This window comes from Archocentrus centrarchus, chromosome 18 (assembly GCF_007364275.1).
Source record: "Archocentrus centrarchus isolate MPI-CPG fArcCen1 chromosome 18, fArcCen1, whole genome shotgun sequence".
Lineage (NCBI taxonomy): Eukaryota > Metazoa > Chordata > Actinopteri > Cichliformes > Cichlidae > Archocentrus > Archocentrus centrarchus.
The window spans coordinates 20,195,872-20,212,921 of record NC_044363.1 but is presented as its reverse complement, the minus strand read 5'-3'; the positions used below and the strand labels follow the sequence as shown (position 1 = coordinate 20,212,921).

At 40.6% G+C, this 17,050-nt stretch overlaps 1 protein-coding gene across 3 annotated transcripts; it reads left to right on the top strand.

Annotated features, from left to right (window-relative positions):
• The first annotated feature begins 10,093 nt into the window (after positions 1-10,093).
• Positions 10,094-16,623, top strand: LOC115796851 (diamine acetyltransferase 2-like). 3 transcript variants are annotated; one of them, XM_030753315.1, is made up of 6 exons: positions 10,094-10,274; positions 10,942-10,993; positions 12,370-12,453; positions 14,816-14,917; positions 15,002-15,042; positions 15,226-15,393. In XM_030753315.1, exons 1-6 carry the CDS (start codon positions 10,212-10,214, stop codon positions 15,391-15,393), a joined length of 510 nt encoding a protein of 169 aa, XP_030609175.1. In that variant the 5' UTR covers positions 10,094-10,211. The 3 variants fall into 3 exon arrangements, with proteins under 3 accessions (XP_030609175.1, XP_030609176.1, XP_030609174.1); XM_030753316.1 differs by lacking the exon at positions 12,370-12,453 and having other exon boundaries at positions 15,226-16,623; XM_030753314.1 differs by lacking the exons at positions 10,094-10,274; positions 10,942-10,993 and having other exon boundaries at positions 11,964-12,453; positions 15,226-16,623.
• Positions 16,624-17,050: the final 427 nt, after the last annotated feature.

Below are 17,050 nucleotides of genomic sequence, written 5' to 3'. Positions count from 1 at the left end.
ATAATAGTCTCAGAAACAGCCGAGTAGATTTCAGAAACCTGAACAATGATCTCTCCTCTGCAGCTCACACACCTCAGTACGCTAATACAACTCCCCCCAACCCCAGCTTTACATGCCTGTGATCATCTCTCTTCTTTCTTCCTCTCATCTCAACACATTTAGATGATTTAATGTCCTTTTACATATAACGATCTGATGTCAGGGAGTAGCCTCAGCCACTTCTGTCACCTCTGTTTGTCGATCTTTTGACCCATCTTTATAAATTTGCACATATTCCTTATATTTAAGGTCATTCTTTGATTGCTGTTATAGTTTTGATTATTGATCTTTATGTTTTCTTGAGTATGTTAAAGTGTTTTCAACACAAGTCTTATTATAATTTACTCTTCGATTTAGAGTTTAATTTATTCCCTCAGTGTTTCTCTTTAGCTTTTTGTTCAGCGTGGTACACACCATCACTGAGAAAAACGAATCTGTGGTGAAGTACATTTAACATAACTGAATCTGGAAAATCAATAATAAAAATTCAAGTTAGTATCTTTACACAAATATACATAGTATTGAGGTCAAAAACATTTGTTCAAGGTACAAGACATTGTAATTTTTTTTCAGAAAATAAATTCTTTAAGTACTAGGAGCCAATCTTTTTAAGTTCATCCACCCAACAAAAAATAATCTTGTTATCTTTACTGCGTTTCATCTGCGTTGTTCATTTCAGAAGTGCCACCTTTTAGTGTGATCTGAGCATGAGTGACTAACATAATATGTCTGAATGTCTACACAAGTTGAATATTATATGCATGTTGTGCTGTGATATTATGTGTGGGCCAAGGCATAACATCCAACGAGGCAACTGGGGCCCCAGGGCCCACAAGGTAGGAGGGGCCCAGTTAAAATGTCTGTCAAATGAGCCTCTCTGCATTACATGATGTGCATACAGTACATTAAAAAAATTGCATCTGGATGATGATAAAAGTTCCACTAATATTTTTAAGTCATGGTTCTATCTATATAAGTTTATTTGTATTTGTAATTTAATTTTAGCTCTTCAAATATTTACTCGATTATTTTAAACTCCACTGATTATAATGGACCTCCTTTCTATTTTGATGGCAGAGGGGCATGCTGAGAAATATTTTCCTTATATTTCCTGACCTGATGCACACAAACTTGTTGACATCAACTATGCAATAATTTGCTTTTTTGGAGTTCAAAATATTTGCCCCTGGGGGCCTATCACAGATTTTGTGCCTATATGTGTGTGGGACATCAGTAAAGGGTTTTTTTATGCCCACATCCTCGACTTTTAGCACAAATGGAGACAAACAGCACCTGCGGTACTCTTATGTTGTAACCTGCCCTCTTTGCCATGTCATGCCAAACATGGCGTGAAAAAGGAGTGAGACAGTGGAGTGTTACAGATCAGAGTGGCCTGCTATAGTGTAAAAAACACAGACAAGAAAATCCAGTTCTTCCCCAAACCTGAACACTTGCACACAGTGGAACTTTACAGAAGGGTGTGTTTGTCTGTTTGTCTGAAGTGTGTGGGTAGTTTGTCTTTTGTTGCGCTCAAGTCTGCGTGTTTAAAACAAAACCACCCTGGGAGCACTTTGCTTTTTGTCTGAGCTTTTTTTAGTTTGTCTTTTCAATCAACTATCCTGTGACTGAAGCTGGTCTTTTGTGACATTTTTTGACCACAGACAGAGATTATTTGAAAGCATAGCTTCAAGAATATAGCAGGTCTTCAAATCCTTTCTTGAGTAATTAGCTCGTCTATGACATAATTAATGACATTTTTATACTACTAAATGATGGGTTAACAATATCTAAATAAAGTACAAACACGCTACTTAAGAGCTGTTACTGATTAATGGTATCATTTAGAAAATCTAAGTAAATTATGAAAAAGGCATTTACATTATCACTATACATAAAATGATTAACTTATGAGCTATTTTTTGTTAGTGTGTCAATAAAGGTTTTATACATACTTCACAGTGTAATTTATGGTTAATTCAGGCAGTTACGTGTTGTTAGTCAAGTATTTTGTGTGACTTCATTTAACAGTGAGGTGTAAAATGTAACAGAGTTATAAATCCATCCATTTTAATTTGAAATTAATGTGTGAACATGTGTTAAATCTATTCTCAGAATCAGGATTTTAAATAAGCTAACATCTAAGTGTACAAAAAGGTAAATATGTGTCAGGCAGGAATTAAACAGCAGTTAAAGTCAGAACAGTCAGATTTCCTGCTGGTGACACTCTGAATAAACAAAGTACAATCAGAGCTGGACTGGAGTCAGCAGAACCAACTAAGAATCTCACTGAAGAAGGAAAACACAGCGAGGGGAGAGCGCACAGCAGAAGAGGAGCAACTGACAAGAAGACAGCAAAGATCAGACGAGGACTCAGACAATAAATACACACATGAGGAAATCAGGGAGATAAAGCACAGCAGGGGGCACAGGTGTAACTAATCACTGAGACGACACAAGGGAAGTAAACATGAATACAAAACACAAGAGTTTCCAAATCAAAGCTGTGAAAGCGTCATGATCATCATGAGGTATGAATGGGTATCTATGAAGGTCAGCTTTCTCTCCTCAACAGTGTCCACAGTCCTGTCTGTAACTTCCTTTCCTCGTGTAATGCTCCTCTGAGCATCACTGACAGTTGGATTAGGTGAGGAGCACATTTGGGAGTTGGTGAAACAGCCGTCACATCTTCATTTCCAAGAGCTGCTGTAACTTCTACTCCTACAGCTTTGTTACCAGTATCATCTGACATATTACAAAGCTCCAGTCAGTTTGCTCATTCTTCAGCATTTTTGAAGGCACTTTGTTGAGATGTTTTGTATAGGAGTTTAGATTGTGATGTGTTCTTGCAGCTGATCTGGCAACAAATAATTTGAAAGTCATTTGAACCTGATAAGGCACAAAAGGCTCTGAGATACTGAATAAGGTTCCTGACTTCTCCTCCAATTGTACGCTTACACTTCAGACTCACATACATGGTTTACTTATGACACAGCCTGGAGTTTGGAGCTGAGCTCAATAACTTTGGATCTTTTCTTACCAGAAATGGAGATCTCATAAATGTGCTCCAGAAAAGAGAAGAGAGACTGCAGTTGGATCAGGTGAAAAAGACTGCAAACCCCCCACATCACCCCTTCGTCTCCAAGTGGAAGAGCAATCTTCTCACTTCCTGCGATGATCACATACTGTTGGGTAGTTCCAGAGACAAATGATGAAAGGTTGGTGGGTCTTTGAATCAGGATTTTCAAGCAGAGAAGAGATGCTAGTTCCACTCTGTAACACAAAATGTTTGAAATATTAATTTCAAAACAAGCAAATAGAGACTACCATAACCCAAAACCAGGATGATGAATAAAATGATGCAATCAAAAAGCCAAAAACGGACTAAAACAAAAACAACATACTGGTACAGACTCCAGGAGGCAGGAGATGGCTGATGTCACACTGCAGCGACTCCGTCCTGAAGCAGTTGGCAGAAGATGTCATGTTTCCCAGTCCTCCTGTGCTGACTCGCCCTTTCTCTCTCTCTCTATTTCTCCCTCCCCCTCTTCTGTCAGTGTGTGTGTGTGTGTGTGTGTGTGTGTGTGTGTGTGTGTGTGTGTGTGTGTGTGTGTGTGTCTTTATGTATCTCCTCTCTCTCTCCAGAGGTGGAGCTGGATTGTAAAAAAAAATCAAATCCATCAGTTGCACGTGTGTGTGTGTGTGTGTGTGTAGAAGAAGAAAAGTAGGCTGCCAGGGAGACTGAGATGGAGGTAGCTTCATCACCTTGGATCTGGCTGATGTGTGACTGTCATTAATATCACCACAAGTGGTGTCAATTCTCAACACAGTAATGTGTGGAGAACATTTTGTGTTCTTTTTAAAACAGCTGCTGTGTTGACAGTTTTAACACAAAGTTTGCTTTTGTGCTCAGCTCCCTCTTCACCAAGGCAGGGTCGGCATCACTGCAGCCACAGCCCCAATCCATCTGTCAGTCTGCCGCTCCGCTCTCCCATCACTCGTAAACAAGGCCCCGAGACACTCCTCCAGCTAGGGCAGCAACTCGTCCCTGAGCCGGAGTGGGCACTCCAACCTTTTCCCACCGAGGCCTCAGACTTAGAGGTGCTAATTTACATCACTGAATAGAATTTTTATTTTTGTATTCATAAACCTGCAGATGTTATATCTACATGTCAGGATCTGGTTATTGTGGACATTTATCACCACAATATCAGCGTTACAATCATCGGTAGCTTTAAACACTCATAAAAACATTAGAAATACATACGCTGGTTTTGACATACGTGGACTATTTGACATTTATAACTATCAGAGAAAGCTTCCTTATTTTGGGTGCCTATCAGTTTCTCAGTATCTATAAGGACATGTGTGATTGTGTGAATGAGACGCATTAACCTTAAGAACTTTGTAGAAAGGCACTTTATGAAGTTCAGTCCCTTTACCTGCCACATCCAATATGGTGGACGAGCTGACGTATCATAGCAACGGGCCCACTCGCTCAATACGGCGTCTACGTCACTATTTCTGAAAAATAAATTATAATCAGTCAACTGGCCGCGATACCACTTTATTTTTAAAGGACGCTTCTCAGGTTTCTTTAGCCAGAGTGAAGAAATTTTCCAGAGCTTCTGGTCTCTACTTAAATATTAATAAATGTGAACTATTGGCCATAAAACATTGTAACACACCTTCCATCCATAACATACCTGTTAAAGACTCCATCACCTATCTCAGTATAATGATTAACAACGATCAAAATACTAGATGTACTCTGACCTTGAACCCTGTTATAGGAAAAGCATCTCTGCTCAAACAGCTATGATGCAGGTTTGAGCTTGAATGAGTTCATTAAAGTCAGGTTCAGTGACTGAATGTGAAGGACAGATGATCATCACTGAGGGAGGATCTGTGGTCAGCTGGATTTCCTAAATGTCATCACTGAGACGTTTACATATGAAAGGAGATCCAAAGAGACCCGACATCTTCACAGCATGCCTGCTCACAGATATTTGCTCACCCAACTCTACACTGAATGTTTAAGGGCCACAACTTTACTGCTAACGTCACTCTCCCTGCTTTCACCAACCCTGTTCCCAGCTGTAGCAGTAAGCGTTCGTGCCCAGCATCAAATGGCTGATGGTGACTATAGTGGAGGTTTTAGCAGCTAAAGAGGGAGAGACCAAATCAGAGCTCAAAGAAGGAGAAATGATTGGCTCACATTCACCAAGTGGACACTGAGATTACTCTAAAACAGACTCCATCGGGCTGTTGTATTTGCAGCTTGTATCCACTGTGTCACAGTGATGGAAAGGATCTCTAAACATCCGTCTCCACTGCAGTCATTCATTTACATCTTTAGAGTTAATAAACTTGAATGTGGTGATATGAAATTTTAATGCAGTACTTTCAGGAAATCACAGGAAAGCCTCAACACGAGAGTCCAGAGTTTTAAACTAACACTCACAGGTCCTCTGCATTTTGATGCCACTGCTGTTGCTGATACTGTAATACTCCCCACATTTTAAACTGTTACATACTTCAGCTTCTTGGTGAACACCACATGTTCTTCTAACATGCTCAGTGAAATAAAGTCAAACTTATAGTGTGTAAAATGACAGCTTGTAATCTAACTGAGTACAGGTTGAGTGGAAATTAAAGCCAAACTGTAATGATAGCAGCTTAGACACAGAGTGCAACTGAAGATTTGTTGCAGCTAAAAAGTCTCTGTGGGGTGTCACCTGAGCAAAAAATTCAAACTGAAGTCGTTTGAATGGAAACCTTATTGATGTCAGAGGAGAATGGCCAGACTGTATCAAGCTGATAGGAAGGCAACAGTAAGTCAAATAACTACTTGTTATAACCAAAGTATGCAGAAGAGCATCTCTGAACACATCAAACCTTGAAGTAGATGAGCTACAGCAGCAGAAGACCACAGTGGGTGCTGCTGCTGCTGATCATGTCCGTCCCTTCTTCCAGCAGGATAACACGCTGTCACAAAAGTCAGATCATCTCAGACTGGTTTCTTGAACTGCACTCAAATGTCCTCCACAGTCATCAGATCTCAATCCAATCGAGCACCTTTGGGATGTGCTGCAATGGGAGATTTACATCACTTCTGTTTGCGCTGTTGTTTACGGATGTGTTGTTACACACTTACCATTCGTTTAAACATTTTGAGACTGCAGTTTCTTTTACCTGGCGTAAACGGTACCACATCGGAGGTGGATACATTGCATTGCAAGGATGTTTTAAAAAGCAGTGAGGACAGTTCAGTAACAGTGCCTCAACCGTCACTTCCCACTGACTGGCTAGATGACATGAAACTATGGCCTGAAGTCAGCTACATCCATATTATCAATTACATTGTTTTTTCCTAAAGTGTTGATGGTGAGGAATCACGTAATTATAAGAGCACCTTCTTTAAAAAATGAGGAAACTGGACAAGTGTCAGGCCTAAAAAACAGTATCTGAAAGTCATATTTTTAAGAAATATTTATATTATATATTACTATATGATTCTTTACTGCTAGCTGACAATGGCTGTAGTGGAGGATTCTTTTAGAACCACTCACTACACAGAAAACTGCATTTTGGCAAATTGTACATAAATGACTAAAACTAAAAATAATGATTCCCCATCAGTGTTATATGCAATGTTCCCTCTAATTTTTCATGTGTATGGGTGTACACAAAAGCTCCCTGAGCACACTGAGGACCACTGTGAGCAACATCAGACCTGCACGCTGTGGCCACACACCAGTATTACACCTGTTATAAACCAGGGATCATAGCAAGTTACATGGCTTATTAAAAGAATCAGATTACAGCAGTTCCATTAGTTTGATTTTAATAGAAGTGCTTTAGCCCACTTAAAATGGTACTTAAAGAATTTTTATTGGTCTAATTAGTATGGCAGGAGTGTCAAACTCAATCATATGAAGGGCCAAAATTGAAGACACAGAATTAAAAATCATTTTAATCAGCAATATGATTTGAATGGTCAGAATACAGCAACTTTTTCCTCAACACATTAAATAAAATTTAAAATGAAATTTTTCTTCAAAAATGTCATCAGGAAAAATGAGAATATTTCAAGCTGATGAAAATTTGCTAATTTTTCAGGTAAAAATTGTGATGTGAATTTTTGTGCTTCACATGCGGAAAAACGCTGCATAAACTGCGCTGTGTGTCCAGTTTATCAGCAAAAAGTGCAGCTGCAAACACAGCGGTGGAGACCTGCTCTGATTTCATCCCTGAAGCTGCAGGACAAAGGTGTGAACTTTTACTGTAATAAACTCTATATTGGATGTGAAGCGCAATTTCTCAGCTTTCAGAAACTGAATTTACCGGAATTACGGTCATTCAAAATTCCTTTGATCATCAGTGGTGATACACTCAGTGTTAAACAGCTGTTCACGCCAGGTAAGGACACGTAACAGGTGCCTCAGCGACGATCGCCGGCAGTGTTTGCGTCACGGTGCTAATGACGTGTTGCGACCTTGAAACATCCACTTGAATCTTATTTGTATTTTCAGTTATTTAGTTGGCAGTAACAGATTTAAACAATAAGACAGTAAATATTTTATGTTTCTATTTTATTTTGCTGTTATGCCAAATATTACTATGATTAATGTTGTTACTACGGGGTCAGAGTTCAGGATGTGATGTCATCAACTATCGCGAGGTTGGTGAGTAGAGTGACCCCTGGTGGATGACTTGTTAGTTTTTCTCCTGCATATGTGCTCATGTCTGTACCTGCTTCGTGGAATAATTCAGAGAATCGGGAGCAATAAAGTTGCTGAACTGAAGACGGAATCCTGTTTTTTTAAGAGGGCAACAGACGCGTTGTGTCTTCGGGACTTTGCTGCACAGCTTCCTGCTGTGTGACGCAGTGATGCACTGTCAGCTCACCTGTGAAGGTCTCCCTCTGCATCTTCTCCCTTAACTGTCCTTTGCCCCGCACATTTTCCACTTTTCATTTGGCCATTTTTGGGGGTCAGGCTGGCTTATATGTCCCTGTAAAAAGTGCGGTCTGCTGATCACTGATCAATGTGTCATTGGCAACACAAATGGGTTAGCGCATAGGTCTTGGCCTGCAGCAACTGTTGCAGTGCATTGTGGGATTTGTAGTATAAGTCGTGGGGGCGCTGTTTACCGTTGGCCATTAATAACAGCTGTATGAAATCATCTCGCGGGCCGTATGAAATTACATCGCGGGCCAAATGCGGCCCACGGACCTTGAGTCTGACACGTGGTTTACGGTTTCCGAGATGATGACCTCACCTCCTAGCTCTGGTCTGGCTCTTGTGTTCTTCACATGGAGTGAATTCAGAGGGAAGGACTCCCTCCTCTCTGTCCTCACACAGATCCATGCTGCTGAATAAAATAATACTGATATTCAGTCAATTCCGCATATCTGAACAACATTTTCAAACATTTCAATTGATCCGTTATTCAAAGAGGATCAGCAGTGTTAAAAACTTCACACCTGCTTTTTTTTTTTTTTTTTTTTAAAAACAAAAAAATAAGAAATACAAACAAAGACAGATGTTTCACTCAGCTGATGGTTTCACAGCTGTGAAAAAGTTATGCACAGATTCCAAGACTCAGTCTGTCACAGTAACAGAAAGAGAATCAAGTGACTATCTAATTATTAATAGCTGTCAGTCAAATCTTAAAAACTCTGGAGGACAGCTGCACAGTGCAAACAGGTCTACATAAAGATGTGATCAGAAATAATTCTGATCTATACGCCCTGATGTCTCTGAGTATAAAGACCCCAGAGCTCAGAGACTCTCCATCCCACCTCAGGCTGCACTGAGCGGCTCAGTGAGCGTGAGACTAACCGTCCACAGACTCAATGTCAAAGTAAAATTACCTTCAGTTCTCAGCAAATGGATCCACAGAAGTAACGAGTCTGTGTTCAGCTGCTGACCATAAACTAACTCTGCTGCTGCTCTTACTCTCGGACTCTGATGGCACACACTGAAAGGCGGAAGAGCGTTTAATGATTGGCATCTTCGTCCGGCTGTGAGTCCATTAACCTGACCCGGGGGGCGGCAAATGTATCCTGTTTATGCCGGAACTAAGCTGCACACAGCTGATGTTGGCGAGGAGATCTTTACAGACTGCTGTCTTATCTTCACATGGGGCTTCACACAGAGACAGTCAGCATCATTTAGGAGTGGGGATGCAGCGCTCCACACTGACGTTTCAAGGCGGTGTTTGCTCCGAAGCGTGGATCCAAACACCCAGATCATGTGACCACGGAGTTTTCACAGGTGGCTTACCTGCTGCTTTCCTGCATTTCTGACGGACAGTTATTTGAGCTGCGCCTTTAAGTAATGTTTTTGATATAGTTTCTATTTATTACACAGATCCGCATGTATGAAACAATACCCGATCTGTCATTACTATTTTTTCAGTGGAATGTGAAGAACAATAAACACGAATCCAAATTGTAGTTAGATACATATCGTCGTATTCAGTGATTACTGTCATGTAGATGAGAGAGAGAAAAAGACTGTCGTCATCTGTGCAGCCAGAAACCGAAGGAGTGCTCATACTACAATAAAGAAAGAAATATATTAAATAAACCAAGAAAAACGCCTCCATTAATTAAAGGTGACCTAATTATTAACAAATAAACGTTCTTAACAAATGAGGGTTAGTTATTTTGCTGTTATGCCAAATATTACTGTGATTAATGCTAAATGTTCTAACTGCACACAGTGGCCTTGTTGCTGTGAAAAGCTGGGCACCACTGTCACGACTGTAACAGTTGTAAACAATATTAAGTTTGCTATTTCATAGTGTTGCCAGAGTCAGGCCAGTTATCTCCTCCTTTTCCCAGTCTCTATACCGAATTAAGCCAGAGCTCCTCCAAGGACAGGAAAGTATTGTTCAGGTTTCAGAAAACACAAAGTCTGCCGGACCTTTTCTGACAAATAGTTGGGATGCTGAGAAGAGTTTGACTTGCTAATGTAACAGGGGGCAGTAAAGCAAAGGAAACGGATGCCAACTGCCATCAAAAACCAGGGAAGAGGAAGAAGATAGTCTTGTCCGGGCTGGAGTCCGTAGTTCACCCGCTTCTCTCCAGCAGTCCTGTAACAAGACGCAGCAGCACCGCAGCGATCTGAGCGTCTCTTCATCAGATCCACCCTGACATACCCGACATGGACTTCTCCATCCGCGCAGCCAGCCTGGACGACTGCAAGGACATCATGCGGATGATCATGGTGAGCGGGCACGTGCGTGCAGCCCACAGCTGGACTGCACTGGCTATTAAATGTCTTATGACACAAGACATTTAGCGTTTAGACAATTAGTAGTTAATATGCTAAATTTACTGCTAAATGTTCAAACTGTACTTAGTACATTTAGTCAATTCAATACGTTTAATTCTAAATGTATTATACTACCATTTGTATAAGACATTTAGTCCCAAATGTACTAACTTTAGTACTAAATGTAATAAATGTCATTTAGTACATTTAGCACCAAATTTAGTATAAAAGCAAATGTTTTATTCTAAATTTAGTATAAAACATATGGTGCTAAATGCTAAATGTACTAAATGTGTAAAACCTTCAGGGCCTTACACTAAATGTCTTATACTAAGTGTCTTAAGACATTTAGTAGCCTGCGTGGGCTGTGCACAGTCCACAGTGCAGTCCAGTGGTGTATGATGCACAAGACATTTGGTGGCATGTAATGACTGACAGGCTTACATGCCACTGCACAACTTTTTATATGTGCCACGTTGCTGTTAATAGATCGTCCTGCTCATTAGTTTAAGCTCAAACAGGCTAATAAAGTGGTCTTAAAAGACATGTTTACTGTCGGCTGAGGAATAGTGATGCTTGAAAAGTCCTAGTAAATGATGACAGCTTTTTATTTCTCCAGGAACTGGCAGAATATGACAAACAGGCTGACCATGTGAAAATCACCCAGAAAGGTAGAGTATGTGGTTGTCTCAGGTTCTCTGGCTTGACTTTAAATTTATAGTTTTATAACACTGATAAAATAAGAAGATAGCCAATATAACACAGGTTCAAAGTTTATTCTTGACCTTGGAAAAAAATCTGTCATAAAATCTTCAGGGGAACTCAGCTGTGGATATCAATGGTCTTTAAAAGTACACAATACTGTGGAAAAGTTCATCATTGATAAGAAAAGGTGAAATAGGAAGAAATTTTGATCTGTTCTTTGTCAAGATGATCCCACACTGCTTCAGTAATGTTGAAGTCTGGGCTCTGGGGAGGCTAATCCATGACTGATAGTGTTTCATAGTGTGTTTTTCTATCATCTGTGCTTTTATTGTGTTGGCAGTTTGTTTAGGATCATTGTCATGATGGAAAAATGAACCCACTGCCAATCAGACGCTTCCTGATAGTATTGCATGGAGGATCAAAATCTGATGGTACTTTTCTCCATCCATCCATTAGGCAGTAGCCTAAGCAGAGAAGCCCAGACCTCCCTTTCTCCAGCTACCTCCACCAGCTCATCCGGAGGGCACCCCAAGGTGTTCCCAGGCCAGCTGAGAGATATAATTCTCCAGCATGTCCTGGGTCTGCCCTGGGCCTCCTCCCAGTAGGATAGGAACACTTCAACCACCTCAACTGGCTCCTTTTGATGAGGAAGAGCAGCAGCTCTACTTTGAGCTCCTCCTGTATGGCTGCACTCCTCACCCTATCGCTAAGGAAGATGCCAGCCACCATTTGGAGGAAGCTCATTTCTGCTGCTTGTATTCCCCATCTTATTCTTTCAGTCACTACCCAAAGCTCATGACCATAGGTGAGGGTAGGGATGCAGATAGACCAGTAAATTGACAGCTTTGCTTTAACATTCAGCTCCCTATTTACCATGACAGACCGGTGCAGTGTCTGCAGCACTGCCCCGATCCGTCTGTCAATCTCCCGCTCCCTTCTCCTGTCACTTGTGAACAAGACCGCGAGATAATTGAACTCTTTCACCTGGGGCAGCAACTCATCCCCAAGGTAGTTGAAAATCCGACTTGTATGACTTAGGAGAGGATTTTTACTGTAATTAATGTTAGGAACAATCAGGACCTGCAGAAGTCATCCGACTAGAGCAAAAATCCAATTTTTGTGACTTCAACTTAGGCGACGTTTAGTGTACTTCACAAGACCACTTTAAAAAAAGAAAGAAATATGGTCTGGCTCATTGGCTCATTAAATCTCTCTCCCGTGCAGAGATTATGTTTTAATGAAAGAGTTTTCTCTGTTAATCTAACATCTGTCCTTAGCTTCAGGAAAAAAACTGAAACTTTTGCATATCTGCTGTGTTTAATTGCCTGCAATTTCTTATCAGACTTGGAGCAAGATGGTTTTTCCAAGAACCCGTTCTTTCATGTGGTCATAGCTGAGGTGCCAGAACAGCACAGAACCAAAGAAGGTGAGGGAGCTCATCTTATACCTTTCACTTACATGGCTCCAAACTGATGGATGAGTGTTGAATTAAATCAACTTTAGTGTGAACCTGTGCTTTAAAAAAAAAATCCAAAAGTATCATAAACAAAGCAACACAATGAGCGAGCAGGAGAAACAAAAAGGGAAACCGAGGACAAAATTTTACCAAGACGATTTGCTCATAGCTCATCTGCGATTTGTATGAGAACTGAAAAGCCTGATGGCTGTGGGTACAAATCTCTCCATTTTACAGTGGCAAATGAGGAAGAAAGGAAATTTAAGTGACTGTGAATGTAGCATGGTTGTTGGTGCCAGACGGGCTGGCCTGAGTATTTCAGAAACTGCTGGTCTACTGGGATTTTCCCACAGAACCATCTTTGGGGTTTACAGAGAATGGTCTGAAAAGCAGCAGCAGTTCTCTGGGTGAAAATGCTTTGTTGATGCCAGAGGTCAGAGGAGAAGGCCCAGACAGCATCGAGCTGCTAGGAAGGCAACAGTAATTCAAGTAACTGCATTATAACCAAGGTATGCAGAAGAGCATCTCTGAATGCACAACATGTCAAACCTCAAAACAGAAAGACCACACTGGGTGCCACAACCTGGCTACAGTTTGTATGGACTCATCAAAACTATAATAGAAGATTGGAAAAATGTTGCCTGGTCTTATGAGTCTTGATTTCTGATGGTTGGGTCAGAATTTGATGTAAACAGGATGAAAGCATGGATCCATCCTGCCTTGTATCAACAGTTCAGGCTGCTGGTGGTGTAATGGTGTGGAAGACATTTTCTTGGCACATTTTGGGCCTCTTAGTACCAACTGAGCATCGTTTAAACATCACAGCCTACCTGATTATTGTTGTGTCTTCAAATGGCTGCTTACAGCAGGATGACATGCCATGTCATAAAGCTCAAATCATCTAAAATTGTTTAATAAGTTCTCTGTACAAAAATGGTCTCCACAGTCACCAGATCTCAATCTAATAGAGCAGTTTTGGGATGTAGTGGAACGGGAGATTCTCATCATGGACGAGCAGCTGACAAATCTGCAGCAACTGTGTGATCCTGTCATTTCAATATGGGCCAAAATCTCTGAGGAATGTTTTGTTTTTTATGAATCAGGTAGATATGAAGCATGTTGAAGGTGTGTTTTTGGTCTCGTGATGAATTTACATTCAATAGTCATGCTCTTTTAGCTTAGTTGTGGTCTCCACCAGCACTAATGTGCATAACAATAATGAACATGTTAGCATCTAAATGCTCCTTTCTGTTGACAAGCTTTTTAGTTCCAGGTCACAGGTGTTTAACAACAGAGCCCAAGTAAGCTGACTGTACACTCAGTAGCAGCACATTTTACATTTTCTATAGTTCTGTGTAAGTATTTCTATTGTAACTCTAAGCTACAGTTAAAAAAGTCATTAATTACTAACTAGTCAGTCTCTTCATTAAGCTACATATTTATTAGTTCTGCTACCTAATCTAACAGCACACAGCAGATGTGTCCTCCCTCTTTAAACACCTCTTACATAACCAGGCCGATGCAGAGCTTTTCCTCAGAATGTAGTAATTAGACCATTAATATACGCTCTGCTGCCCAGCTGTGCCTTTTCCTTCCATGACATGAGCCTTTTTCCATAGTCACCACTGTCCACTATCCCTTGCTATTTCAACGTGCCTGGAACTGGGACTCTCACCAAGGTGGAAGGACTCATGAAGAAAGAAGGATATGTGCAGATTTTGAAAGAAAACCTCAAGCAGTCAGCAGCAAATCTGGGTCATTGTTTTATCTTCCAATAACACACATTGCTCCTGGTGAAGAACTGCCTCCAGAAGACCAAAGTGAATGTTACTGGCTGGTCTGCACAAAGCTCTGATTTGAAGCCACTGAAAATCTGTGGGATGAACTGAAGACCAAGGTCCATGCCATAAGAACATCATATCGGGAGGAGCTTGAGAGATTCGCTGAAGAAGAATGGGCTGGGATTGCTCAGGAGACGTGTGTGAGACTTGCTGAAAACTATAGCAAACAACTCCAGGCTGTTATCTGGCAAAAAGGATACACAATATGAGATGTTCTTATCTGTATGCTTCCCAGCTCATCTGTTGATTGGCCCTTCAAGAGCATCAAAGCCATAGATTTCAATTCAGGACCAGTGTGAGCAGCACCAAAGCTGCAATAATTCATTCACTGATGTATAGGAAATGATATGCAGTTAAGAAAAGCATCGTGTTAATAATCATTGTGCTAAACGTTCAGTCATTAACTTAGTGGAAAGGAAAAACAAAGCACATACAACGGTTTTATATTTGGCTGCTTCTAAATATTTTACTAGCAGATGTTTTCCTTTCAGGTCACACAAAGATCGGCTACGCACTTTACTTCTATTCCTACAGTTCATGGAAAGGCAGATCCATTTATATGCTGGACTTATACGTGATGCCAGAGTTCAGAGGTACACTACAGCATCTCTGAAGACCTCATATCATCAAATCTGCATTTGCAGTAATTTGAAAGTAATTCACATGATCTGTTTCAGGGAAGGGCGTTGGTAAAGCACTAATGAGCAAGGTGGCGCAGGTGAGTAAAACAGGTACAAACTGTAGAAGTTAAATACTGATTATTTTCAGTATTTGTTAGCAAAAAAAAAAAAAAAAAAAATGCTAAACAGTGTCTCAGAGGTAGCATACAGTGGAAGTTTCCATCCTACATCTGAGCACAGCAGTCATTCCTGTCTTCCTCCTTGGTTCCTCTCTCCTGTAGCTGGCTCTGGCTGCCGGCTGCCACCAGCTCAACTTCACTGTTGCCGACTGGAACAAACCATCTATGGACTTCTACCTCAGCCAGGGCTGCTTCGATGTCACCGCTAGCCTGGGCTACCACTGCATGCGCTGCGAGGGGGAGGCGCTAGAGCACCTGGCTCAGCCTTAACCCAAGCCTCGTGACCTTATGACCTTTGCAGCCATGAGGTCAGCCGACACACTGCAGGGATGGACGCCACTCAGCGGCCTCTTTACAAAGCTTTTTTTTTTTTTCAGTAATGAGGGTCACATACATGCTGCAAACTTGTTTTCATTTTACTGACTTTTTAAAGTTGCAAGAAATATGCCCCCACCACAGCGTTATATTTTGGAGGAGCAACCTCCACTGGGGGTCTAAAGGTCTGTGCAGACAGGCTCAGAGTGCAACGGTCATTAAAGATGGATGTAATATAGATGTGTGTATATACAAAAATTGCATAAAATTGATTTGCTAATTTAGTTGCAGTAACAGACAGTGGATGCCCACTGAATCCCACTTTAAGCCCTGACTGTACTAATGTTTTCTGTTTAGGTGTTGAGGCAAAGTTAATTAAAAAGTATTGTCATGTTTTAATATAATTTTAGTACTACATTAATATAGCTTGAGGCTCTGCAACTTTGCTGGTAGAAATGTCCTTCAATGAGGTACTTTTTTACTTTGAGTTCATTTCCGAGCCTGTTATTTATTTACTCAAGTATCACTTTTACTTGAGTAAATAAGTTGAATCAGTACTTGAACTTTTACCAGAGTATTTCTTTAGCAAGTATCTGTACTTGTACTTAAGTAAAGAAAGTCTGTAAATTTTCAACCTCCAGACAGAGCAAACTACAAACTCATCCAGGTTGTTGGCTGTGCAGAGCAGCAGGGCAACTGTAGCTGAACTGAACAGAGAGTCCAGAGTGTGGAGAACTATATCGAGCAAACAAAGAGTGAAATCTGGAGCACAGCAACTGAATCAGACGGGTTTCAGGCCTGAAGAGCAGCACTGAGGATGTAACGAGCTGCAGACTGAACGGTGGATGAGAGAGGCTGCAAGATGATAAACTTTTCTACTTTTAATATAGTTTATTAAAATGTTTTCTTATTTTGTTGAAGCCAGCTGTGAGGTCAGTTTTAAATGCTGGCAGTGACTGGTTCAATCTTTCAAAGTGAGCGCTCTGTTTTTTTTATATTGTCTTTATTTTAACATATCTGATCCCACACTTTAACCAAAGCTCTTAAAACAAACTCTAACTGGTGCTAAACTAACAGTGCCAGTATCAATACATTTGCAAGTGATTTCTAATTTTGAAAAGAATATTTCCATATGCAGCTGTCTTCATCTTCATACTCAATCCTGTCTTCTTTCAGAATTAAATAAAGGACCTTATGAAACTGCTGAACACAAACTTTAAGTTGCATACTTGTGTCTCAGTTTGTCCCAGTTAATTTAGTTGGATAGTTAAAAATTAATCAATAAAGGATTATGATAACCTTTTTTGTTCTTATGCTGATACCAAACCTCTCTTTTTTTACAAGTAGGTAAACTTAAAGGTGTCCCCTCAAAGATACCACCTGCCCCTAAAGGTTGTTCTTCTGTACATGTTCTGAAGTTAATTCTAAGACTAAATGTTTGGTCTTGACCTACTTGCAGTATGTTATTTTCTGCTGTATCTAAGCTCTAACATGATAAATAAATACATTTTCTTATCTTCATATCCAGTTTAAGGTCTTGGGGACTGAAACCTATTCTAGCTGTCACACAGTGGACAGATTGCCAGTCTATCACATGGTCAGGATCAGTGAT